General features: G+C 52.7%; 3 protein-coding genes across 6 annotated transcripts in view; all 3 read right to left on the bottom strand.

The window, feature by feature from the left end:
- Window positions 1–7: 7 nt before the first annotated feature.
- On the bottom strand, window positions 8–2,277 carry NDUFA4L2 (NDUFA4 mitochondrial complex associated like 2). Its single transcript, XM_068969878.1, has 4 exons — window positions 2,149–2,277; window positions 1,692–1,780; window positions 819–879; window positions 8–695 (listed from the first exon to the last, which is right to left on the bottom strand). The coding sequence occupies exons 1-4, from the start codon at window positions 2,203–2,205 to the stop codon at window positions 639–641; spliced, it is 264 nt and encodes an 87-aa protein (XP_068825979.1). The 5' UTR covers window positions 2,206–2,277; the 3' UTR covers window positions 8–638.
- Window positions 2,278–8,949: 6,672 nt separating this feature from the next.
- Window positions 8,950–14,819, bottom strand: STAC3 (SH3 and cysteine rich domain 3). Of its 2 annotated transcripts, XM_068971029.1 has the most exons (12): window positions 14,685–14,819; window positions 13,902–13,962; window positions 13,374–13,641; window positions 13,039–13,136; window positions 12,752–12,824; window positions 11,786–11,883; window positions 10,379–10,445; window positions 10,153–10,202; window positions 9,807–9,892; window positions 9,569–9,620; window positions 9,341–9,478; window positions 8,950–9,171 (listed from the first exon to the last, which is right to left on the bottom strand). In XM_068971029.1, exons 2-12 carry the CDS (start codon window positions 13,959–13,961, stop codon window positions 9,073–9,075), a joined length of 1,089 nt encoding a protein of 362 aa, XP_068827130.1. In that variant the 5' UTR covers window position 13,962; window positions 14,685–14,819; the 3' UTR covers window positions 8,950–9,072. The 2 variants fall into 2 exon arrangements, with proteins under 2 accessions (XP_068827130.1, XP_068827131.1); XM_068971030.1 differs by lacking the exons at window positions 12,752–12,824; window positions 13,039–13,136; window positions 13,374–13,641; window positions 13,902–13,962; window positions 14,685–14,819 and adding an exon at window positions 12,103–12,221.
- Window positions 14,820–16,877: 2,058 nt separating this feature from the next.
- Window positions 16,878–25,475, bottom strand: part of R3HDM2 (R3H domain containing 2) — a 160,856-nt gene continuing 152,258 nt past the window's right edge. For all 3 annotated transcript variants that reach the window (XM_068970702.1, XM_068970703.1, XM_068970704.1), the window contains 5 exons: window positions 21,564–21,733; window positions 20,989–21,136; window positions 19,221–19,318; window positions 18,787–18,871; window positions 16,878–17,900 (listed from right to left, as the gene is read on the bottom strand). In XM_068970702.1, the coding sequence (XP_068826803.1) occupies window positions 17,560–17,900; window positions 18,787–18,871; window positions 19,221–19,318; window positions 20,989–21,136; window positions 21,564–21,733 (842 nt within the window). In that variant the 3' untranslated portion in view covers window positions 16,878–17,559. The remainder of the gene's footprint in view (window positions 17,901–18,786; window positions 18,872–19,220; window positions 19,319–20,988; window positions 21,137–21,563; window positions 21,734–25,475) is intronic.

Genomic DNA, 25,475 nt, shown 5'->3' with positions numbered 1-25,475 from the left:
CTGCTTCTGTTTGATCCCTGGGGACTGAGGGAAGTAGGGGAGGGGTTGGGGAGGCCCAGGTGTGAGGCGAGGGTTGTGGGGGGGTGTTGTCCAGTGGTACCAAAAGCGGGAGGGAAGCGGGAGAAGCAGCGCAGACACGGGAGAAGCAAGTCGCACCTTCCTGAGTGTAGGTGCCTCCAGCTGGCTGGACTGTCAGCGACGAGCCTGGTCGAGCCCAGCAAGCCAGAGTAGCACCGCCCCCAGGCTGGCGCCAGGGATCCTGTAGCCTGGGGTAACGTGGGGCCTGCCACGTCATTTGGCACTCAGGCCCCTGCTTGGTCTTGTCTCTCACGTAGGCCACGCTCAACATGTAGCATGGACCCCGCCCTCCAAACCAGAGCAATGGGGCAGAGGGTCTGGCATGAGCCTTCTGGGTTAGGCTACTCCCTGCCCTTTAACTGCTCCTCCCCCTCGTGGGACTGAAGCTGAGGGTCAGAGGCGCTTCCGCTGCTGGGAGCAAGGGAAGGGGGGTGGGGCTGCCTCCCCTCCTCGTGGGAACCCGGCTGTGTAAGCAGAAACTGGACAGAGTGGCTAGCGTGGCGCCTTGGGGTTGAGGGTGGAGAGTGGAAGAAATGAGTAGGCTGGCACTGCAGCCAGGCTTAGAAGTCTGGCCTGTCTTTCTTCAGTTTCTTGTAGTCAGTGGAAACTGCAAGGAACTATGGAGAGAAAGGGGGATTGCACTGAGTGCCCCATTCTTCCCTCTGCTGGGGTGGGAGGTGCCCAGCTGGGATCAAGAGATGAGCGGATGGCGGTGCAACCCGAAGGCCACTGGGAGGTACCTTGTATTGGTCATTGGGGCTGAGGCGGTTCCAGGGCTCCGGGTTGTTCTTTCTGTCCCAGCTGTGGAGATGGAGGTGGTGGTGGTGGGGTGCCGGTTAGGGTTTCCCCTCTGGGAGCTAGGACTCTGGAGCCTAAGGGGACCCATAAGGTCTGTGCCCCCACCCCAGCACCCTCCACCCTCCCGGGGGATGGGGGTGTGTGCATTTCCCAGAGACTGAGGGGAGGGGGCACATTAGCGGGTGCTGACAAGTGAGGCAAGAAGGCTGTCAGCATTGTCAGCGTGGGGCCAGGTGATAGACTTGACAACCTGGCCCAAGGACTCCCACCTCTTCTTTGGCGCCATCCTAGGCTAGCCCCGCAGAGCTGGGCGGTGGGAATCAGGCAGAAATCCCGAAATCCCGAGGTACTGGGGTTGCAGTGATGTGACTCGAATTCAGACAACGCCATGGGTGCTCCTGCCTAATGGCAGACCCTCCATTCCTGCCGCCTCTGGCGCGGCTTGGAGTCTCCGCACTCCCCTGGTTCCAAAGGCGACCCTAGCAGCTCACCCGGCCACACCCCCAGCGCTTGGGCAGCGAGATAGAGGTACCCAAAGGCCACCAGCGCCCGGCAGAGCGGCGTCGTCATGGTAACACGGCCGGGAGCGGTGCTAGTTCCGCAGCCCGAAGCCGGCAGAATCTCCAGCTAGTGAGGGTGGGCCCGAGGGGAGGCGGGGGCCTCCCAGGTCAGGAGCAGGCTCCCGTCCCGAGATGTCACCTGCCTGGGAGTCCCCGCGAGGACCATCATTCCCATCATTCCTGAGAGTCCTGTGCATTCCTGTCCCATCTTGCCCCACCCAGGACCCCTTCCTGCGTCCCAAGCCTGGCCTTTACCAGACGTCGGGGCTGCGCAAGGCGAGTCGCAGCAAGTAGAGCGCAGCGCTGCCCATGCCCAGGCCGATGAAGCCGATCATCGGGATGAGCTGCGGGAAGACAGAAAGAACTTTCTTTCAGGGACTGCCCCCTCCCAATCTCCTTCCACAAGCTTTTCTGCTCGGCCAACCCCCACGCCACCCCATCCCAGGTCTGGCGCTCCGTCCCTTTGGGGAGAGAGGACCTACGGCCTCCCACCACATTTCCTGCCGTAGTCTGCCTCAACCTATAGCTAACCTGTTTGAGGTGATTTCAAGGGACACGGGGACATGTTGCAGGGATGGATTGAGGGCACTGCAGAGAAATACTAGGAGTTTTGGGGAAACTTAGCAATAGGCAGGGTACGGGGAGATTTCGGGGCTGCAGGGGCAGCTAGAGAGTTAGAAGGTAGAATCATGGCTCCTGGGACCAAACTTACCCCGGGATGTCTCTTGATCTGCCGGTAGAAGCGGGCTCCGAGGCTGGTTCCCGCCATAGCGCCTCTCCAGTGTCTGCTCCTCTCCAGCAGCCCCGAGCCCTTGCTCCTCCTGGGGTCCCGCCCCTCTCTGGGGAGGGGTCAGCCCAGCCCAGCCTGGCCCAGCCCCGGCAACTTCATCAGACTCACCCCAACCCCCATCTCTCTCCTTATTGCAGTTCCAGGATCGGCCAGGAAGAGAATTGTTGGGGAGCAGGGGGATTTCTGCCCATCCACTCTCCACTCCAAGGGGTCCGACTCTGGCCCAGGAGACATTATCATGCTTTGGGCTGGTCCAAGGGAGAGGCTTCCCAGACTCTAACTGAGAGCCCGACTGAGGACGATCCTGAAATGGGGGGAGGGACTCAACAGGGGACAGGCAGACAGACCTGCAGTAAAGTGCATCTGCAGGGTGTTCACAAGTCGGGCGGAGGAGGTGGAGGGATGGGGGTCAGGGACAAGTGAGGGCCTCTGTAGTGTTTCCCTGACACCCCTATAGAGCCACCCAGGAGCTAGCAGGGCCACCTCCCTCCAAGAACAGTGGGAAGGCAGGGGGTGGGGACAGACAGACCCCAGCCGCTCTAGTCCTGGGTGGCTTCTCCAGCTTGTGTCGCGGCTAGCCCGAAAGAGTGTGGAGGCCAGGGGAGCCGGGCATTATCTCAAGCCTGGCTCTGCTGCTGCTGCTGCTGCTGCTGCTGCTGCTGCTGCTGCTGCTAAGTCGCCTCAGTCCTGTCCGACTCTGTGCGACCCCGTAGACGGCCGCCCCTCAGGCTCCCCCGTCCCTGGGATTCTCCAGGCAAGAACACTGGAGTGGGTTACCATTGCCTTCTCCGCAAGCCTGGCTCAGGATAGAGTAAATCAGTTGGTTAAATCTAGGGGTTAAGAGACTTCCTTCCCCTACCTACCTCGGGTATCCATCCAAGGAGACAACTTCTGCCTCTGACTATGATGGAGAGAAAGAGAATGGAGTGAAGGAAATTGTGGAAGAAAGATAGATGTTGAAAGAGAAGAGAACATAGAGACAGAAGCTAGAGTGATTGCATCCCCCTGGATGATCAACTCGGGTGCATGCTGTGCTATCAGGTGGGATGCTATACTATCTCTGCCCCTGCCTTTGGGGAACTGGGGTCCTAGGGAGCCCTGCAAGAGCTGAGCCTTAACCACTTCTCCCCATTTCACGCTAACCTATCCCCTCCTTCCCCTACTGCTGTCCTGGCAGCCGATTTCTATAGAGAGCTCCCACTTCTCCCCTCCAAAGCCTCGTGGTGCCCAGGCAGGGGCGAGCCGTGCACCCGCTGCTGTGCCTTTCAGATTACAGAGAGGTAGGGGTCCCTTCCTGAGGGCCTCCTGCTTTCCCCTCCCGCGCCTGATACCTCCCCCACCTCCTGCGCTGACAAGCGCGGCTGTAATTAGGCTGCGGGGTCCCGAGCTCTCCGCCTCCCTCCGGCGGATAATGAGATAAAGTGTCAGAGACAGGGCGAGAACAAAGAGACAGAGACTCGGTGCTTACGTGGTGGTGGGGGGGGCGGGGGGGTGGGGCGGAGGCGGGGGCGGGGGACGGACGGGACGTCTGAGCCTGGAGCAGCTCAGAGCCTGGCCCTGAGTACCTGCACTTCCTGGGCCGGGTCAGGGGCTGGGGTGTCCTGTCACCTGTGCCCCGTAGCCTTCCAGTCTCTGGGACTAAAAATCAATCCTGGAGCTCGAGCTCCAGGGGCCGCACAGCTGGGCTGCACATTTGACTCCTGTGGCACAGCTGGAGCGATAGGGACTTCTGGCTCCGGTGCCGCGCCCCTTTGCTTCTTCGGCCCTCACCTTTCTTGCAGAGCCCTTTCTCTGAGTCCCAGTGATCCCCGCCTCGCGCATTCCGGGCTCTCCGCCCGGCTTTTTTCCTGGCAGCCCTAGTGATCCTCCTGCCTTGGGCCTCCGCCCTTGTTTTTCGAGTTTCTTACTACGTTATTGCTTCTGCCTCTCCGGGGCTCCTTGACCCTTCATCTGCTTCTGGTACTTGTCTCTGACCCCTTGTCTGTGACCCTATTTCTAAGGCTCCTCCCGTCTCTGGATCTTGGTCCCCGGGGCCGAAATGAGACCCAGAACTCCTTGAATTCCAGATCTCATTTCTTCCCACCAGAAGGACTCAGGCTACACTGCTGACCGAGCAGACAGAAGTCATTAGCCGCGGATTAGGCGTGGCCAGGGGCGGGCGGGGGTCCCGCTGGGATCTGTCTCAAAGCTAACCCGCACAGGACACTAATCCGCGCTCTGGTGGAGCTGAACTTCAAAAGCAGCTGGACTCGCGGGAGCGAGCAGGCCGCGGGGCCATGGGCGCGGGCGCCCCCTGGAGGCGGAGCTGCTCTCAAATTCTTAGGGGCGATGCCTCGGGCGCCCCCTATCGGGCCTCAGCGGCCCTGAGCCTCGCGGCTTCCCAGCAGGGAAGTTACTGCCAGGAGTGTGGGTCCCGCTGGCAGCTCTCGTCACTCCCGCCGCCAGGGCAGTGAGTCCAGCAACTTCCACTCATCCGTTGTGATGAGGGGCCGAGGTGGGGGAAGGAGAGGGAACTCAGAAGCTCCCACTTCGCCAGCTGCGGGCATCCCAGGTTCAGGCTGGCTCCTTTTGCGGGGCTGGGCGGCCCCAGGTGCCCAGGGCTCCGTCTCAGCGCCGAGACTCTTCTCTGCCCTCTGACCCTACCTGCCTCAGTAGGATCTCTGCCTCTTCTTCAGGCCTTATCACTGTCTCTCTCTGCCTTCCCATTCTGTCTCTCCCTCCGCAGCTCTCTACCTGCCTTCGTCCGCCTGCATCTGTTTCTCTGCGTCTCCCTGCGTTTGTTTCTCCTTTCCTCTACATCTACCTCGCCGTGTCTCTCTTTATAAATGCCTGCCTCTCTGTCACTGTCTTTCTCCTCCCTCCCATTCCCTGGTTCTATTCCTATGCTCTGGCTTGCTGCCCCTGGGGGTCCGCAGAAGTCCAACGGGACAGCCCGCAGGCACCTCGGGGCTCTGCCCAGGGTCCCCTTCGTGGTCACCTCCACACGCCCGTCACCTTGGCGCAGACTCCGCTTTCCCTCTGCATCAGTGGGGCGTGGAGGGGGCGCTAGGGAGGGAAGACACAGTGCCCAGCATCTGCTTGGGAGCCCCGGGGCCCCTAACCCCTCTCTGCCGCTATTAAGGGCGCCGGGTCCCGAGGCTCTGAGATGATCATGGTTGCGTCAGCCAGACAGCCGCGGAGCCCGGAGCCTCGTAGCGAACGAACCATCTAGACAAAGACGCCCGCGCCATCTGTTTATGCAAAGCGCTTTCCGCTGGGGACCCCGGCGTCCCGGAGCCTGGCCCGGCTCTGGGCACAGGGTCATGAGCTCGGAGGAGCTGCGGCTGCAGCCCCTACGCGCTGCGGCTCCCCCACTCCCCAGCACCCAGAGGGGCCGCGGGGCGAGTGGAAAGGAGGGGAGCGGGGGCTGTTGATGTGATTGGAGCGGACGCGGCTGTTTCTTCAATAATGGATGGAGATGATGCGGACGGCGGAGCCAAGCCCGCCCGGAGAGGAGAGAGGAATAGAAATAGGGAGAGGTAGGGGCGGGGGCGGGGGACTCACCCTGGCGAGCGCACACGCGCGCGCGCTCACACACACACACACACACACACGAGCGTGCGTGCGTCACACTGTCATTCGAATACACGCCGCCGCGCGGCTCACACCCAGGCACACGCCCACGCACTGTCACCGAGACACACACCTGCAGGCAGAGACGCCAGAGCAACACACTCACCAGAGGCTTTTTCTGGTTTTCACACCACATGGTCCTGCAGGCAGAGGCGCACGGAAATGCCCACACCTGGGGCACACGCAGGCGTGAAGAATGCAGACACATAGACACATCAAAGCACATATGCCCATCTGACACCCAGGGACTAAGACAGCCAAAAACCTCAGAGGGTGGGGTGGTGGAGCAGAATAGGGACAAGACACACAGTGTCACAGACACACACCAGGGGCACAAGTTCCAGGGGTACACACATCAACACACACACACAACACCTGGGACTCTGATAGACACACCTCACACCTTCAGGGCAGACACATACATTGCACAGCAGGGGCACAGAGGCACCCCTCACACACTCAGAGTTTCACACCCACCCTTGCTGAAGCTGCTGCCTCTGCCCTGCGGTGGTAAAGTGTGGCAGAGAGGTCACTGGGATCCCCAGAGAAGGCCTTGTTAGTCTAGCCATGTAATGAGGTTCTGATGACAGGAGATGCCTGGGGCTGTGGACACTGCGCCGCCGCTTAACTGCCTACAAACTTCCTTTCTTGGCCCCCAGAGCCAGTGGTGTGGGCCTCAGGCCTCTCTGGCTACAGCCAGCCCTGCTGGCTCCAAGCCTCAAAGCTGCGGGAGAGGCAGGAGAGCCATAAAGGGGTGTCAAGGCTACACAGGGAGACTGCCAGGATCCTCAGCACAGCCAGGAGGCAGGCTCGCATCTGGTGCTGCCCAAGCTTCTCACTTCAAGGGGCACTTTTCTAGCTCAGAGCCAGGGGGCCCTGGGGAGGGGTAGGATGTGGGTGATCTTGGACCCTCCTAACCAGAACCCTCCTTCCGTCTGTTTTGAATTCAGTCAGCTCCTTGGCCCAGACTTATGACCTTTGCAGCCTGAGGCAGCATCATCCATCACCCAGGCGGCTGATAGTGGGAGTGAGGGGCTCTGGGGGCTCACACAGGGTCGCTGTCCCTCCTGCCTCCATCTCTTGAGACCTGTTCTCTGCCGCGGGCCAGGGCTCAATGGGCGGGGCAAGTACTGCGGGGAGGGTGTGACCAAGGGGCTCAATTGCTATAAATGGGCCTTCTGTGCCCACCCCTGATAGCCCAGCACCTTGTCCTTCGAGCTCGGCACAGTCAGACTTCCCGCTCCTCTCGCCCTCCCTCTCTCGGGCCCTTTGCTTAATTTCCTATTAACTGCTGATAAATCCAATTAAACCGCCGCTCTAATTAGGGACAGCTGCAGGCTCTGGGAGGAGGGGGAGGAGGGTGCCCCCCCCCCCAGAGTGTAGGGGAAGAGAACAGCAGCTCTCTCTGCTTCTCGGTACCCCCACACCAGCATTGCCGCCCAATGAGCCAGTAAATTGGTTTTGCTTCAGCATTGCGTGTGTGGGGGGGGTGCTCTCGAGGATCTTGGGGAGCTCTGGTTTTGAGTCCCTTAGACCAATTGATGAAGAGTTGCGACCCACGCCCTAGCCGTCCCTGCTCCCTCCACCCTTTGGTGGTAGGTGGATCCTAAGGAGGGATGGGGGCAAAAGGTTTGATTTGTGTGCGGCAGTGGAGGGGGGCATGTGATCTGCTCCCGTTCCAGCCCAAGTGCGGTTCAAAGGGGCTGCCTGACTCTTCATTATGACCCCGCCGCCGCCCCGAGGCGTCCCGGACAATCAAGGGCAAAGGGAACAGGAAGCCGAACCAGGTTCTGAGACGAGTCTTCTCGTGTGCTTCCCTACCCCCAACGCACCTCAGCCTTCTGGATGGAAGGGGGGCGCTCCCGTCCTGGGCCCTCCTCTTCCCCAGCCCAGCTGAGCCTCTGCCCTCCCCCCCTGCCAGCAGCAGATGGTGCCCGGGCTCCCGCTGCCAACCTTGCTAGGCGGTGCCAACCTCAGGCCTGGCAGACAACAAGCAGAAGAGAAGAGGATCTCTTGGCTGGCCAGGGTGACCCTCCCCCACTCGCCATCAAGCTCAAGACCCTCAGCCGGCCTCATTCCAGCGGATCACCCCAGGTTGCCTCTCTCTATTCCGCTCCCAGGTCCCTAAACTCCTCGTCTCCTTCAGCTCCCTTTCCCACACCTTCCGGCTCCCGGCCACCTGCCACCGTGACCGGGGCCGATACATTTGCATATTTACATATGCAAATAATAACATTTGCATACGGCACACCACAGGGGCGGCTCCGCGTGAGCCGGTTAGCTGTCTGCCCCGCGCCCTCTCTCTCTACCTGTCGCTAAGGGCTGGGGCGGGGGCCGCGGGGGAGGGGTTAGGCCCCCCGGTCTCGCTAGCTCAGTTCCCGGAGGATTTGAGTAAGTGTTGCCATGGAGACGGCACGCACCCCACCCCCTCCCAGGCCGAGGGTCTCGAGCTTGGTGTCTCCAGTTCTCTCCTCTCCCCGCGACCCCCGCCCATCCCATCCCTCGCACTTCAACCGAGATCTTGCATCGCCCTCTGGCGGCCTAGCTCGGAACTGAGCCAGGCTCTAAAATGGCAAGGGGCTGCCCACGGGGAAGTCGCTCAGAGCTCTGGGGAGCTACCCTGCTACTGGATCCTGCTCCCAGCGGCAGAAGCGCGGGGACCGTGACCTCAGTCCGACTCGTTCTTCATTGACGACAGAGGCCTTGCCGAGCGGACACGTCTATCTCCCCACCTCGCGCCAGCCTCAGCCCAAGTAGGTCTCGGGTTACTCGATGGTAGTGAGGGACAGACTGCTGGGGAAGATTCTACACCCCTTCGGAGGCCTTCTCCTCCCTCTCCCCTCGGCCCCCAGTTAAACAGCAAACTTTTCTTAACTTTTGTCAAAACGTTTAATAAATTCGCAATATTCGATGGTTCGTCTCAACCCCCCACCCCTCCCGTCTCCCTAGTAGAGAGGCATTCTTTCTACCCGACCCCCGCCCCGAGATTTGGAAAAAAATGGCTGGGCCTGAGGGTTGCGAGTGAGGCTGCTCCAGGCACCAAGATTCCGACGCCCTCGGCGGGGGAGGGGGACGGGAACCAGTCCCTTCCCGGAAGCCCCGTCATGTTTCGGTGGCCTTCCCAGCCCTCCCCAACCCAGCCATGTAGTTGCTTTCGCCCCTTTTCTCCCCAACCTCCACTGGGCCTGCCCAGAATGGGGTTTGGGTATCTCCCACTGGCAGGCGTCAGCACGCCTAAATCTCCTCCAGAAAGTCGGTGGGGAACAGCCCCACCTTGCGGCCGGTGTAGACCTTGACGTAGCCGCCGGCTTCATCGCCTTTCTGCACCACAATCTGAAGGATTAGAGGAGGGAGAAGAGTCAAGAGAAAATGGAACAGCTGAGCAAGGGAGCCCAGAGCCATGGAGGCCCAATCTAGTCCCATGAATGAGTTACGATCTGTAAGGAGAGTAGTTGGCAGAGGAGCCTCTGGGCCTGGCTTTGAGTTGGGGCACCAGAGCTACCTGGTCCTTCTTGAGAGTGATCTGCCCTATCTCGCGATTCCCCACGAAGGATCTGGTTACGCGGTGCACACGCTCTCCAGCCCGGACCCGAATGATGAAGTTTGGAGGGAAAAATCCGACCTTCTCCCCTATTTTCCCCTAGAGGAGATGGTAGGAAGAATTAATCTCACAGTCTCAGGCTCTAAACTCAACACAGGTGCCACCTGAGCCTTAGCCATCCTCTCTTACCCGCCACCACTCCTCATTGGAGTCATCAATGACTGTGATCTTCTCTCCAGGCCTGGGACAGGAAGGAAGGGGCCACTGAGATTTAGGGACGTTACACATTCGGTCCCTTGGCTGTGCCCAGGTCCAGCCCCAAATAGGCTCCATGCCCTGAGTCCCCCCTTTTCCTTTCCCATAGGGAACTGGGCTCTCCCCTCTCCACTCCCAGTACACCCCCAACCCCAATTCTGAGGTCTCTCACGGGAAATCCAGATCGTCCTTCTCCAGGGCTTTGAATCGATAGAGAGCCACAAAGTAATGAGACTGCTGGAAGCCAGGCTGCTTGTGCTAAGGGTGAAAGGGGGTGAAGAGTCTCAGGGCTCCTCTGTCCCACACCGAGGGGCAGGAGGCCAAGGGACATTTTCCAGACATGCTACATTCCACCTCTCTTCTGTGTCCCTGAACTGAGAGGAATGTGTTGGTTATGTGTATGGGTGAGGTGGTGAAGAAGGCAGGTTAAGGATTGGAACCCATGGAATACGTGTGAGTGCTGTCAGACCGGGGTTGGGGAGAGGACCGGGGTCCCCTTAGGGAGAAAAGATTCTCACTTTGTCATCAGGTGTCTTCTTTTCAGCTTTCTTATCCCCTTCAGGGTTTCCTAGAATGGGAAACACCGACAAACTGTCTCTGGCTTTTGGACGGTGGCCCTCAGTCCCTTACCTTTCTGTTCCAGGGCCTCTTATCTCTTTATCTCCCTTTGGCTCTCCATCCCTGGGGCCACGACTGAGCCCCAACCCTCCTCCATCTCAATGGACAGAGGTGGGTGTTACTCACCATTCTGGGCTTTGCCTTCCTCTGGTCTGGCAGACTCTGGCTCCTCTTCCATCATGGCTGCTAGAGACTGGAGAGGGCACCAGCATTAGGAAGATGCTGTCTCGAAAACCCACGTTGCCCTGGCTGTCAAGTCAGTCCAGACAACTACAGAATAGGATCTCGGGTTTGGAAGGAGCCTTGGAGGAAGTATCTAGCCAACCACCTGCCTACTGCACGGACTTGCTCTGAAACATCCTGCTAGGTTACCACCTAAATTGTGTTTGAATGTAGGTGACAGGAAGCTCACTACCTTGCAAAAATCCATGTCCTTTACATAATGTCTGCTTTTCAAAATATTACAGTGTGTAAGAGAAAAACAGGCAGCACAATTTTTGTAATTCCTTTAAGACAATAGAACCTGAGTGGGCTAGCCTCTCTGGAAGCAGTCAGATCACATTGATAGTGCCTTAGAAGTCATGGCTAACTCCACAGAAATCCCTAATTTGTACCTAACCTTCATATCAACTACTTTGAGGCCAGATCTCTAGTTGTGTTTTTGTGCAGTTGATTTTTTTTTTTTTTGATCCAAGAACAGTTAGGTATTTTTTCCTTACAAAAATTTTGGATTATTAGTTCTTGGTCTTTCTGCTAGTCTGTAAGGTTTTTGAATATATTATTCAGTGTATAAGTTTTCCCTCATAGGTTTCCTACAAACTTCATGGGACATATCATTTATATCTTCATTTGTAGCAGTGAGAAAAATGTCCGTAGGTGAGAACCAAGGACTAAAACATGTCAAAAAGCATCAGAAACCTCCCTATAGTTGGAAACTCCCTAAAGGACCAGGATCCTTTGGGTGCTGTCATTCAACTAATTTTACGAATCCATCTAACTGTGATCATTATCCACATTAGTCCATCCTTGTCCAGAAAGATGTAAGGATATGTTAACAAATCCCTTGCTGAGCTGAATACAAGTCTATTGTATTACCAGTCTAGGAAATGAAGGTGCTCTTGGCCACAAGCTTTTTGTCTCAGTTTCCTCATCTTTCGGATAGATGAGTCAGAACAGATTGTCTTCATGGGCCCTTATGGGGTTCTAGAATGGCATGACAAGTTCTCCTTCCCAAATCCAAAAGCATATAGATCACTTCTGTTGCCTGGCAATGCCAGAGGCCTAGGTCCTAGCCTTTAGTTGAATTATGGTGGTTAATCTGACAAGTTCAGAAGGGAGTTCCTAGAGTAAACACATGCTGTAAGGAGATGCTAAACTGAGGCCCTTTAAAATTGCACACAGAAATTTGTCTGTTGGGTTATGTGCAGTTTTAGGGGAAAAGGATCCCTACTTTTGTCAGCTTTCCAGAGAGGAGACAAGACCTGCTCACTGGGGTCTCTGGAACGGATCTCAGTAGGAAGATTGGGTGCTCACATTTTTCTTATCTGCCTGTCCCTTCTTCCGTTCTTTGTTTGCCATGATCACCCCAGTGCGAAGAGTTTCAAACACAGGGTCATTGCGATTGGCAGAAGCTAGTTGGAATGGGAGAAGAGAAGAGCTATTAGTGGGGAGGCAGAAAAAGGCTTGGAGGAAAGAGAGACCACCTAAGTAAGGGAGAGATGGGACTGAGTAATAGATACCCGAGTGTGTGTGTTTAGAATTAGAAAAGTGTTAGCTGGGAATACCCAGATCATCAATTTATAAAGAACTCTAAAAACATCACTGGAAATATGATGGAGAAAAATATTTACCAGCGCTCCTTCCAGGCCGAGCATTACATGTTGTTAGAAAGACAACTCTACTAATAAGTTGCTTGGGAGCTGGGGAATGCTCAGAATCACTCTTTTCAAGGAGAGTGGGTCCTTTGTTGTAACAGTTGGCTTTTATTCCTTTGAGTGGCATGTGCAAGCTGGGGTACTACCAGCAGTGGGTTCTTCATTTTTTCCATCCATGCTCCTCACAGAGTTCAGCCTCTTCTCCAGATAAAGGTTGAGCAAATTATCAATGAATACATTTTTAAGGGGTGCCAAATTATGAATCTTCCCAGGATGCCCACAGCTCTTGATCTGGCCCTGAGTCTGGCATTATTTTGTAATAAGGGGATGAGGAGAGTGTAGTTCATGGTTACAAATGGCTTTGCATAGAAAGAGCACAGAGTTTGAGTTCAGGCAGATGAAAGTTTCAGTCTCTTCCTTACCATATAGAGCTAAATCTTATCTCCCCCAGCCATAAAACACGGGGATACTGACTTTGTATCCAAGATGGCTGAAACACTAGACTGAGTGAAAACGATGGGACATAGAATCTTTCTGTTTCAGAATTTGGCTTCCAAATCTGGAGACAGTGCTGAAAGCACCTCTAGGCTTTCCCACTCCCTCAGGTTCCGTACGGGGCACTTACAGAGATCTTTGACACAAGCGTACTGCTGGTTGCTGTAGAGTGGAGAGCTATAGGCCCGATGGAAACCAGGGGGCTGCAGGATTGGATGGGAGACAACATTAGCGATACCAGGCAGGGCCCAGAACCCTGTCTCTCCCACGAGTGTGTGCCCCTTCTTGGAGTGAGAGATGGGCTGAGGAAGAAAAAGCAGGGAAATGGGTGGGATGACTTGAGGAGGGACTGGCAAAGGAGGAAGCTGGCCATATGTGCCCTGCCTTCTACTTTCTTGCTCCCCAGAGCCTACTCACGATCTTGCCGAAGCATCTCTGCATCTCCACGTAGGACTGGCAGTGTTCGTGAATGTTGGTTTTGCAGTTCTTACAGCGAAGCCCAAATTTGTTGTTGACTTGGGAGATGGAGAGAATGCTGGGTGAGGCTCCTGGTTTCCCTCCCCCTTTGAACGGCTGCTGCTGCTCTAGCTCCCCGGTCCCTTTTCTGTCTGGGAGCCAACACTGTCTCTTAAGTATTTTCCTAGAGCCAGATCTTGCCACAGCCGGTCTGATCAGACAAATACTTCTCTCCTAGACCCTTTCCCCCACCCCTGCCTTCAACAGCACTCTCTCCACTTCCCTTCGTGACTCACGCACAATCATCCGGGCACAGACATCACAGAACTTGGGCTTCTTGAAGAAATGATCTTTGAATTTGTGAGGTTTATCATTAACAAGCTTAGGAGGCTCTGGGGGTGGCTCCTCCTCCTCCTCCTCTTCTTCCTCCTCTTCCTCATAGATGTAGTAGATGGGCCCACCTCCAGCTCCCACTGCCTCCCCATTGGCCTGGGGCTCTGGGGGAAGCTCCATCTCCTTTGTCCCTGTAGACTCCTTCCTGAATAACTGTTTCAGCCGCTGTAGCTGAGGGAGGGAGATCCAGTGTTGAAAGAACTGTCTTGCCTTCTAGAGTAGGTAAGGCTGAGGCTATCTCTACATTTTTCTACCTGGGACAAGGGCCACACTCCGGGATTAGGGGGTGTGGGGGCTGCAGGTGCTATGGAGCATTTTAACAGTAAGTGAGATTTTAACATATACAAGTGAGATCAATTCAAGCACTTTTCTTCAAGAGCTGCAGGGGCTCCCCAGCTTCCCACCCCCAGTGGTCAGAGGCCCAGACTCACCCCACCTTTCCGAGTCTCTGATGGAAAAGAGGAGGACTCCAGCACCTCCTTTTCTGTCATCCTGCAAGAAGTTGGACCCACCGTGAAATCTCATCCCCAGCTGCCATTCTTCCCTCCCTTATTCCTGTCCCTTGTAGTAGGGTGGTCCTTGAAGGGGAGGCTTTGTGAGAAATTTGGTTAAAAAGAGATCCTTTCACAAGATTTATGAGCAGGGAGGGCCAGAGAAAAGCCCAGCAGACTAAAGAACTTCCCAACCAACTCCTCAAATCAGTAAGCATCCTTCTGCCCTGAGGGACAACCCAAGCTTACAGCCCCAAGGCTGCATGGTTTAGGGAATTTCCTACAGATACTTTGTTTCTCCTGGAAACCTGGGGCAACAGAAATGTGACACACACACCTTCCTAGATCCTCTTTCAAAAGGTTTAATGTGTGTGTCCACAAACATGCGTGGAGGGATGGGCTGAGCACAGAGCTGTTCTCCTCTAGCTCTCTCGTGAGCCCTGGGGGCCCAGTGCCTAGTTCCCAGCCTGCCTCAGGCTTCAGCTATTTTAAGTTTTCAGAGTAATATGAGCCTTTCCTTCCCTTACTGCTCCATTCTCCTGATCCCACCCCCACCCCACCCTCCAATCCTAGCTCTTGTCCTGGAGTAGCATAATAAATTCACTCCTAAAACCCAAACTGCTCACAAACAAGGAGAGAAATGAAGAAGCTGAATAGACTATGGATTGGGGAAGCTTGGGTGAGCAATCCTGGAAATGGAAAGAGGATGAAGAGGCAACTTACGTTTGGGATTCCCTAAGTCAGTTCACAGCCTGCAGAGGAAAGAGGGAGCCCCTGTGATCTTGATGGTGGTGTTCGGGGAAGGCTGGTCGTCTTCCTTGGGGGCTAAGCCCCCCCAGTACCCTCTGTACTCACACCGGCTACCCAGACGGTGTTTGTAGACTTCCTAGCCTCTTGCCTTGGTGTCAGAGCTGAAATGACAGGGCTAGAGGGAAGTGGACAGCTGAGCGACACAGCTGACACAGAGAAATTGGACACGGGGCGGGCTGGACCCTAACTCCTCCCACCCCCCCGAGTGCTGTTGCCCAGGTTTTCATCTATGGTGTGCAGGTCAGAACTGGCTAAATTCAGGAAGGCACAGTCCATACCGCATACTCATGTGGGTCAATTTTTTTTTTTTTTTTTGGTTGCTCCATATAGCTCGTGGAATCTTAGTTCCCTGACTAGGAATCGAACCTGGGCCCAGTGAAAGCTCAGAGTCCTAACCACTGGACTGCCAAGGAATTCACTCAAGAGAGTGACTTTACATAACTAAAGGTAAAGATGAATTATAAACAGCCTTCTTCGTCCCCTTATCCCAAGGTCCAAACACCTCCCCAGTTTTACTCTCTGGAATCTAGCTTTCAACCTCTCAGCCACTGTCTTCTTGTGGCCACGTGTTTTTATACCCTCGAGCACTGATCTAGCCTCCAATCTTTAGGAAGGAAAGGGCTTGGAAACTGGTGAAGACAGGAAAATTTGACTGCTTTTCTATCCACGGGAAGCTGGAAGAGTGCCTTGCTGCTGTTCTGTGAGGGAGTGAAGAACCTGTGGTGCTGCTTTGTTCCCTGCAGTAGCCCTCAGAGATCTCTGTCCCCTATCCCCCGAAAATCCTGTCCTTGGGGTGAACAGAATTCTAAAAGCCATTTTAAAAAGCCAGGCTGGGAATTCCATTTGAGAGGTTCTGGGGGAGTGAGGGTCTAATGATCACATAGAGATTGTTCTGTTAATGTTGGACAGAAAGCAACAGCTGTCACACAGGGAGTCTTTGTCATCTGTAAGTAATGTGCCCTTTCCCATCTGCAAACTCTAAGAGGTGGGATGGCCAAGCCTCAAGCTTCCCTCGTCATTCTGATTCCCTGATTCCATCTCCTTCCTCTGCTGCCCTGGCGTATGAACCAAGGGGTCAAATATATATCTGGCAGCCTTATCTCACAGGGATGCAGCCTTTTCCTAGTCTGAGCTATGACATGGTTGAAAAAGGAGATACTCCCATCTCAGAGGAGAGTAATTTGGAGACAATAATGTCGTGTTGCTTTATCCTGTGTATCTGCAAAAAGTAAAGGATTATGTTAGAGGTTGGGTCAGACTAACTTCAGAGGAGGCTGGCTAGAGACACTGCTATCCACACCCCAGGGATTTCCACGGCAGTGTGCTGTCATTTCTACCTACTGCTGTTTTTTCTTTCTTTAAGGGGAGGGTGACATTGAGAAGGGGCTGCTGGATGGTTCTGGGTCAACAGGCTCTTTAACAGCCCTGGTCTGACTGGTTCAACAACAGGGTTAGCTTTGTGAAGACAGAGGAGAGCTCTGTCTTATGGGCACGTGACTTCTGTTCTTTGTCTTTCTTTAATTGTACAGGACAGGGACTGCTAAGCACACCTGGGCAGTATGGCATCTTGGCACAGCACATTCAACTGGTACAGCTTTTATTTTAAGAAACATGCAATCCTGTTCCTATCAGGTAGAACCCAGCCCTCTGGCTTTGGAGTTAAAGAAATGCCCAAGTCCTCCATCCCTGAAGAGTTTTCAGAAGAGATGGGCATGTATGAGGCCAGCATCTTGACCCAGTTTTGACCTCACTCACACCCCTGTGGCCTAGCTACCAGAACCCTAAATGAATATCACAGAATTAACAGGGTGGAAGGAACCTGGAGGTCACCTAGTTAGTCCAAGTCTCTTATTTTACTGGTAAGAACTCAGAGGTCCAGTGTCTAGCATGATGTGCTTGATAAACCACAGTTCGTGGCAGAGTCCTGTCAGAGACCCAGCCATCTGTCAGAAACACTTATTAGGAGGATGGGATGCAGGGAACTGTGTTAGGCAGATATATGTGCATATGCCAGAGAAAGCCATCCAGCCCACACCAAACCCGCCGAGCCCCCATCCACATCAGGGTGGAACAGAAAACAGGGACTGATGTCCAGCGACAGATTTTTTTTTTTTATATTTAAAAACAAAATCAACCTCCCCCCAAAGAACCCCCAACAAACAAAAAATCAGATTAAATAAAATTTACAGTGAATATACCCAGCAAACATCTGTATGTGCAATTAAATACTGTGTCTGTTACTGTGGCACAAACCTCAAACAAACAATATACAAGTGTTCTGCGGGGGGTGGAAGGAGGCCCAAGTTTAAACTCTGTGGGGTTTGGAGAGACAAGATGGGGTGAGAGAAAGGGGAAATCAATTTTGTTTTTCTTAATTCTGTCCATATAAATATATTCATAAAGACCAAAAAAAGAAAAGGGAGCTTGGGATGGTAAGGAAATAGGAGAATGGGGGAGTGTGGGACCCTCCCAATTCTACCTGACCAAATAATATGAATTAATTTCATGGTGAGAGAATAGATAAAAAATGATAGGAGAGGATGGGAAAGAGAGGGAAACGGACATGGGCCAACCAGGAAAACGGAGGGACCCTTGGCAGGGGAGTGAGAAAGCCCAGCGCCAGTGTGAGTGTCTCTGTCTCCACCTTCATCCCCACTGCCTTAGGCTCCAGGTAGTGTCTGTCTGTAGACCTTATCTTACTTTCTGCCTCTGTCTGTGGTCTGACAGGACCTCTTGACCCCCTCCACCTGCCCCCACCCCTGCCATGCTGGTCCCTTCTCTTCTCCATTTATTGGGAGCTGGCTCGCTCCAGGATCCTCAGGTCATAGTTCTTTTTGGCCACTCGAAGTTTGAAGCGACTCACGGAGTTGTTGAGGCGAAGGGAGGCATTCTGAGCAGCCAGGGGGCTGGGGAACACAGCCACGATGGTGTACAAGGCAGCGAGGTCCGAGTGGCGGCCGTTCTCAGCAGTCCCACTGTTGTCCCCCCCACCCCCACCAGGCAGCCCCTGAGCATCCTTGAGCCACTGGATCTTGGCACCGGACATGGCAAGCTGAGTGAAGAGTTTGTCTGCCTCGGTACGGGTGATGCCCTCCGGGAGATCTGTCACCTCCAGTACCCGTCCCAGAACTGGAAGGGGAGGAGAGAAGATACGGCTGTGAGAGGTGCCGAGTAGGCAGGACTGGACAGTGGCCTGGCCAAGAAGGATCCAGTTGACTAAGTCTGTATACAACGCCCTCAAAAGCCCAGCCTTTCTCACTCAGTCCTTTCCTTCCTTCCCACATCAATCCAACTCCCCACCATTCAGACTCTGATCAGGGCAACTAGGACACACAAAGAACCCTTCTCTTCTCTTAGCCTAGAGATGTAGGCAAGAAGAGACCGGGAGTCAGAATGCCAGAGTTAAGATCTGGAAACCTATACTCAGCTCTCGCACAGGGTGCCAACACTGTGAAGTATGGCTTTCAGTGATGTTCGTTCACAGAGTTAACAGCTCAGTCTGAAATATGTTCCATTTCCTTCCCAGAGGCTGGCCCAGGTAGATTCCTCTTCCTTATCATCTAGGGAAGTCAGTTTCCCTTCCTTTTCTTGTTTAGCAAATTGCTTCAAACAAGGGAACCTCCAAGAGAGCTTGTATGCCTAGTTTGGAAGGCCTGCAGGAGGAGAGCTACTCCCTCATGTTCCAGTATCAAGCCTCTCCTAAACTGGGTCTAGGACTACCAGAGACAGGTATTCTAGATCAGGGTCAGGACCACTTCCACGAGATTCTCTGTTAATAGCAGGCTCAACAAACTTCATCATTGTGTTATTCCCAATTTTTACCCTCATCTTCCCCAAGACCTGGAACGGCTTGGTAAGGAGGACTGAGACACAACTTCTCCTTGCTCTTGAATACAAAAGGTCCTCTTTTGACTCCCCGCCGACCCTAAGCTGGCCTTTCTCACCATCCTGGACCGGTAATGCAGAGCTAGAGGGTTAAGCTCTTCTTGTGGGGATTCAGCATCCTATCACTCACCAACGTCTGTTGTCCCCAGGTCAGTGGAGGCAGATTTGAGTGCTTGTCTCTTGCTCCGGTTTCCATGCTTCAATCCGCTCTGTCCCTTCAACATTTGAAAGAAAACTCTCATTCCAGGTAAACAATATTGACTGCCTTGCATCCCAGTCTGTCTGAGAGATTAAGGAACAGTATGCGACCCTGAGTATCCCACCCTACCAGGCAGTCAGACCGGCCAGAGAGTGGCCAGTGAGAAATAAAGAGCCCCTCCCGATTGGCACTGGGAAGGGGTGAGAAGAATGAGCACAGGAGTGGGGAAGGCTCCTCCCACTGCGTCCATGCTCTCTGGGTTGTCTCCCTTGTCCACCCAGCTGGCTGAGGTGATGGCTCAGAAGCAGGGGCCTGGATGAGAAGGAGATTCCAGTGGCCCTGAGGCTGATGGGAGACCCCCTTACCTGGTGCACCGAGTAAGCTGACTGGCCATGGAGCAGGGGAGGGCAGATGGACAGATTGTACTGTAACGGCTGGCCCAAGAGGGAGTAGCGACCATCACCTAGGGAGGAAGCACAGGTGGTTTTCTGGGAGTTTGAGCTATTTGGTATGACTTCTGTGAGACTTCATGGGGCTTTGGAGATGGGACTGCAACAATGCATACTATTCCTATTGTTTCTTTGATAGGAGTGCCCATGTCACTGATTAAGTGTTGTCTTTCTTTCTAACCCCCCTGGTTCTCAGTTGTATCTTGGACAAAAGGGGTTATTAGGTTCCCTCATCTTTGAAGAAGGGCTCTGTTCATTGAAGACAAAAGGCCCTGGAGGAAACCTACAGACCCTTATAACTGTCTTTTATTTCTCATATAGTTGCTTCTCACCCTAAACCCAAGGCTCAAGTTTCTGACTTAGATGAGAGGCAATACAGTGTAGTAGACAAGAGAGACCTGTAGCCAGACTATATTCAAATTCTGTCTCTGTTACTGAAGAGGGGATGTTGGGTATGTTCTTCCCTCATCAGCACTGGTGCAGTTAAATGATTATAAGATATAGCACCTATGTGTTACCTATTATTGGTGATAAATACTGTATTTCAGAGCACTCTGAAGTTTTAAACCATATTCTCATCTTATTTTTATACTGCTTTTGATAGCCAAGGCAGAAAGTAGATAAGATTATTTCCATTTTACATGTGATTAACCTCATTTTATATATTAGGAAACTGAGGTCTGGTTCTAAGTTTAAGTAACATGGTAACATACTCAGCTTCACAAAACTAGTTAGTGGTACAACTAGAATTTGAACTCAAGTCTTTTTTTTTTTTTTTTACTTTTTAAGAAATTGAGTTATTTCTGAAAATATTGGCGGTATGTTTTAAAGCTATAAAACTCTAATTCCTGTAAATTCTTGGTTAAAAATTTGACTGTGCTTTTTAAAATGGCCATCTATATTCTCCACTTGAGATTTGTGAAAAATAAAGTTTCTGTGGGAAAGTGACCTCTGGTTTCCTGATCATGGGTGGGAGGTGGTCGTCTGGGGCTCGGTGGCTTGGGACTAAGTTCTTTGGTCCACCCACCCCAGGCTGGAGGAAGGGACCATGTCCCCCACCTGCCCAGGTGCAGGGAGCAGGACTCCCACAAGCTGGGTGGCATCTCAACAGACTCATATAACTTGTGATTCTGATTGAAAGAACAGCAGAAGTGCCAGGACGTTCCCTCCTCGCCTGCGACAGTCACAGCTGAGCCTTCTTTTGGTGTCTACCAGGGAAAAGACAGCAACGAGCAGCTGTTCTAAGCTTCTGTCTGTCACAGTAAGTTGGGGGTGAACCCAAGTCTTTTCACTCAAATCCAGCATTCCCTTTTCTAAAACCATACTATTTCTGACACACCCCATATTCCCAGGCCTCAGACTACGTACTGATAGGTTAAACCCTATGCTGTTCATTAGAAAGTTCAGGGAACTTCTTTTCCCTGGCTCACAGTCTCTGGGGACTTGAAAGGAAATACTAAATACGTAAAGGAGATCTAGAGTAAAGGTAACTATGGGCAGCACTAAAGAGGGGTGTGTCTTTGGCCTAAGCAGGGACATTAAAGGAAGAGCTGGCTTCCACGAACGGGAGGGCCAGCCACAGTGATTCTCTGTCTACTGCTCCCTTCCTGATCTCCCCACTTGGGAATGGGATGCAACGGGTGAATTTGACAGCTGACAGCAGCCCACCTCACTGAACCCTTACCCTGTGCGGGACCTCCAGGCCGGGGGAACTGTGTGAGGACAGGAAGGGGACTGAGCCCTGTGCAGACGCTGCTGAGGCTGGTGACAGGAGAGGGTGCTGGAGATTGAGTAGGAGATGTGACAGGGCTGCTGCTCATCTGTGTGCTGGCCTGTGGGAGAGAGCGGAGTACATATCACATATCCACCAGACTCTGCCCTCTGGATTGCTCCTACGACTCAGCTTAAAAGTTACCTCTCTCAGGAAGCTTCTCTTGCTGAACTCTGTCAAAGTCAGAGTGCTCCTTCACACTGGCCCCTGGGTGCCTAATTAGTTGGTATTATTTTAATATTCACTTCCTGACAACCTGTTTTACGTATTCCCTTAGCGTTTTTAAACATGCGTCCTATCTGCCACCTTAGGTCTTAGGTTCCTTGAAAGAAGATGCTCCCTCCTCTCTTTCCTGTGTTTCTTCTGAAAAGTGTCCAGGGTCAAAGAGCGCACAAGTAAGAGAGGCTGCATGGTCAATGGTAAAGATTGCTTCCTGAAAAGACTCTGGTCACCTCCCTGCCAAGATAAAGCTGGGTTGCAGGACTCACCTGGGGGCTACTCTCAGGACTGTACAGGTCTCCAGGCTTCTGACCCCGCTGGTCCATGCTGTAATATTTACAGTGACTCCACTGGACCATGGGCGGGTTCTGGGGAGGCTGGGGTCCATTAGGGACATTCAGCTGCATGACCACCACACCCGGTCCAGAAGGTGACACTCCTGAGTGGCAGGGAAAAAGCAGTTGGTTGGGAATTCAAACTACATTTTAGCCTGTCAGCTAACCCTGAGTGGGAAAGCCAGTCCCACTGAGTGGGAAAGCAAATCCACCTACGGCTTCAGGGTCACTTAAACTGTGTCCTGCCAGGAATCTGAGACAGTTGCTGATTTGGTCTCTGACTCTCTCTCCTCAAACCAGTGGAAATTTGAGGGGAAGATGCCAATGCTCTCCTGGCCTTCCCCTGGTTGAGGGGTACTTTGATAGGCTTGGCTGAAAACTACTCCATTCTGTCATAGTTAGGTATTACCAAATGCCCAGATCAGATTGCTCAAGCGTCTGGGTGTGGTACAGGCCCCAGTCTGGAGCCTGGGCCAGGGCTGCAGGCACGTGCCGGCTTTTCTGGTAATGGCTGCAGATAAGTCAGTGATCTCTGGTTGTTCAAGAGAAGATAAATGTGCACAGCTTCACTAAACCAGATCCAGGACATTAATTCTTGGGCAAGGATAGGGTGAGTTGGAACACTTCAAGTAGAGGGAATGGCATAGAGATATATGTCACATTCAGGAAATGACAAATAATTCAAGGTGCTAAGGAAGGCCCAGGAGCTATGTAGGGGAAGCACTAGGGGATGAGATACATCTCTTCATTTATTCAATAAACATTTGTGGAACATTTACCAGTTCCTATGCCAGGCACTGGGTATACAACAACAAAAAAACTGGTCTCTACCCCAATGGAATGAGCAGTCTATTAGAGAATTGGACATTAAACAAATAGCTGGTGTCAAGAATTCGAAGCACATTCAGGTAAGGGTTGTAACCCAGAGGTGTTGGAAATAGGACTTGTGCTTCAGAGAGCTAACCCCAGTGGCCAAATGTAAGATGGCCGAAGGGAGGGGGAGACTGTGACTGGAAGACTAGTTAGAAGTCTACTGAAACAGAACACGACAGCAGGGATGGAGGGGGAGGGTGAGACCCTCGGAAGGTTTTACTGACAGGATGCAGCCGTGGGGCTTTAGTCCAGGCAACCATGGATGTAGTCTTACCCTCTCACAGGCTGGGGGAAGGAAAGGGCTCACTGAGGAGGAATACCAAGTCCTGAATCTTCCTCACGGTGAAAAACAAGGTAAGGGGTCAGGGAGAAGCAGTCTGACGGACAGTTCCTGCGGGGGGAGGCGGGCAGGAGCTCCGCCTCCCCACAGGGGATTGTCTAGTGTGAGGGTCTGCTCTTGGCCCGCAGCCTGTATTCCTGTGGATGGACAGGCCAAGTTCACGTGTGTGTGGTGGCAGACACGGGGCTGGGGGTCGCTAGATCGAAACCTGCTGCAGTGCTGCTTCGTGGCTTAGCGCCCTGGGGCTGCCACTGCCGCCAGCATCACACTGCTTCCTGTGACAGGAAATGCTGCAGCCTCTGCCCTGGGCACCAGTCATGCTGGGAAGTGAGCGTGATTGCTTTTCTCAGGTAGCATCGGTCAAAGGAAAGGAAAGAAGTGGGGGGAGGTCTAAGAACAGCTCAGGAGACACAGCATCTGCGGTATCCTACTCCCCAATTTGTGCCCCTCCCCCACCCTCTAGGGTTCATCTAATCAGAGAGCACAAACACTCCCAACAGCAGGCTCCCATCTTCCCTTCCCCTGCCAGAGGGGGCAGGGTATTCATCAGCACAGCTTGTGGAAGGGCCATAGGAGAAGTGGGCAGTGGTGAAGTGGCATGCATTTAACAACTCCCCCTTTACTTCAGCTGCTCTGGGCCCTGTATCTCCCATCCTAGGAGCCCCACCTGCACCAGTGTCCTTTAGCCACAAAACTGCAACTGACCTTCTTCAAATACCTCACTGCTGAGGGGGCCAACGCAAAAATAATCAAATCCACAGCGTTTCTGGAAGGCAACATACAACCTAAGCCTAATGCCCTGGGCCAGGAAAGGGTAGAGGATGTCTGAATGTGTGGGGTATGGGCACAAGCAAGGCAGTAGACGCTCTTTGTAATGCCAACATGTAGCCATAAGGAGCTATTAGGGGTCTAAAGTGGAGCGGGAAAGAGAACAAAGTCCTCATATTATTTTCTCTGATCCTAACAAAAACAGAGGCAGAGTTCTCAGTCGCAGCTTCATTCCTGAGCTCCTCCCCACACTGAGTCCTCCCCCGCTAGCCCGGAGCGTTGTTCCTTCACTCAGCCGAGGACAGAGAGCACTACTCTGCTGATGAGCTGATTTTTATGCTTCTCATCCTCAAGCCAGAAGCAGGTGGCATCCATTAGCAGCTGAACTGTGGCCACTTCTTAATGCACATGGCAAAAAACTGTCCAAATCTCCCAAAACAAAACCCCCCACGGCACTGCCCAGTGACAGGCCTTTCATATTATCAGGCTGGGGGAAGGAGCCTGGGTTAGAGTAGGAAGTGGGAGAAGGGAATTGAATAAGGAAATCAATTTCATCTTGAAAGCTCTGAAAAGAGAGGGGACGTGTGAATGGCTTTTTAAGTGGCATCGTTAAACCTGGGCAGAAAGGTCGATTGGGCAGAGCAAACCCCATAAATATAAACAGATGACATTTATGTCTGGCAGAATTGGTTTTTGTTTAGTTGTTGTTGTTTTTTAAATCACTGAGGTAGAAAACTGATAAGGCTTCTTCTTTACCATCTGGAATGAAATCTATGGAAAGGAATGTCCAGAGAAATAAAATCCCTCAGGCATCTTTCCCAAATTACAGGCTATAATCCTACAGTATCTTCATCTTTTTCCCTTTTTTGGTGGGGGAGAGGGTTATCTTCAGGAACTGGGGAGAGAAAGGAGTTATCTCCGCTTTGGAAAGCCCTCAGCTACAAAATGAGCCAGTAAGTATGTGGGAAGCTATTTCTGTATGTACCTCACTCTGGCCACGCTGCTGTGTCACTGTGAGTTGAGAGTCTGTGCATAGGTTTCACTGCCATTTCATGTCCGTGTGCATCTTCCCAAGACAAGCCTGCAGAAACCTCAAAGGACCTGCAAGTCATTATTTTAGTGGGGAGAAAACTATTTCCTAGGGTTATGGTTATATCTAAAATCATAGTGAAGGAATTAAGGTCTAGGCCTGGGGGTAAACTGGGCAACTACAAAAATGTATTAATAAACCAGAACAGTTGCTCCAGGAACAGTCAACCCTAATCCCTGCCTTTATTTTTGGAAAAGTGACCATGCTGCTACATGGGAGAAGGGCGGGTGACTGTCCTCTGGAGGTGACACAGCAGCCCTTCTGGGCAATGCTGGCCTTCTAGCTTTCCAGTAAAGGGCAAACTGGAAAGAAAGGCAAAAGAAGCACTTTTCCTTTTCTTCCACTTCCTCTTAAGATTCCCATGACCTGGGATTGAAGATTTGTAAGATCAATGATATGGTGAATAGGTCTCTTAGATGATGTGGATGGAATACAAGGGGTCAGTGAGAAGCCTAGGTCAATCAGGGTGGCTAGAAAGAAAGGAAATATACTAGAAAATTCTAAAGCAGCAAGGAAATGAGATGATGAAGAGGGTTTTGTCTATTTTTATTAATTTGGGGAAGAGCCTAGATTATCTCCCTTCCAATTCCAGTCCAGATCTCTAGTGCCAACTTTCAGAACCAATAGCTGTTTCAGTTTACTTATCATTAGGTCCACAGTAGGTACTGCAAAATTATTTTCACTTGATTTGTTTCTAATTCAAAGACCTTGTATTTGTATATGAACAGGTATAAATGCAGAGACCCAGTAGATACACTGATATGCCACTAAGGAT

This window comes from Capricornis sumatraensis, chromosome 4 (assembly GCF_032405125.1).
Source record: "Capricornis sumatraensis isolate serow.1 chromosome 4, serow.2, whole genome shotgun sequence".
Taxonomy (NCBI): domain Eukaryota; kingdom Metazoa; phylum Chordata; class Mammalia; order Artiodactyla; family Bovidae; genus Capricornis; species Capricornis sumatraensis.
This window is presented reverse-complemented; position numbering and strand designations above follow the sequence as displayed.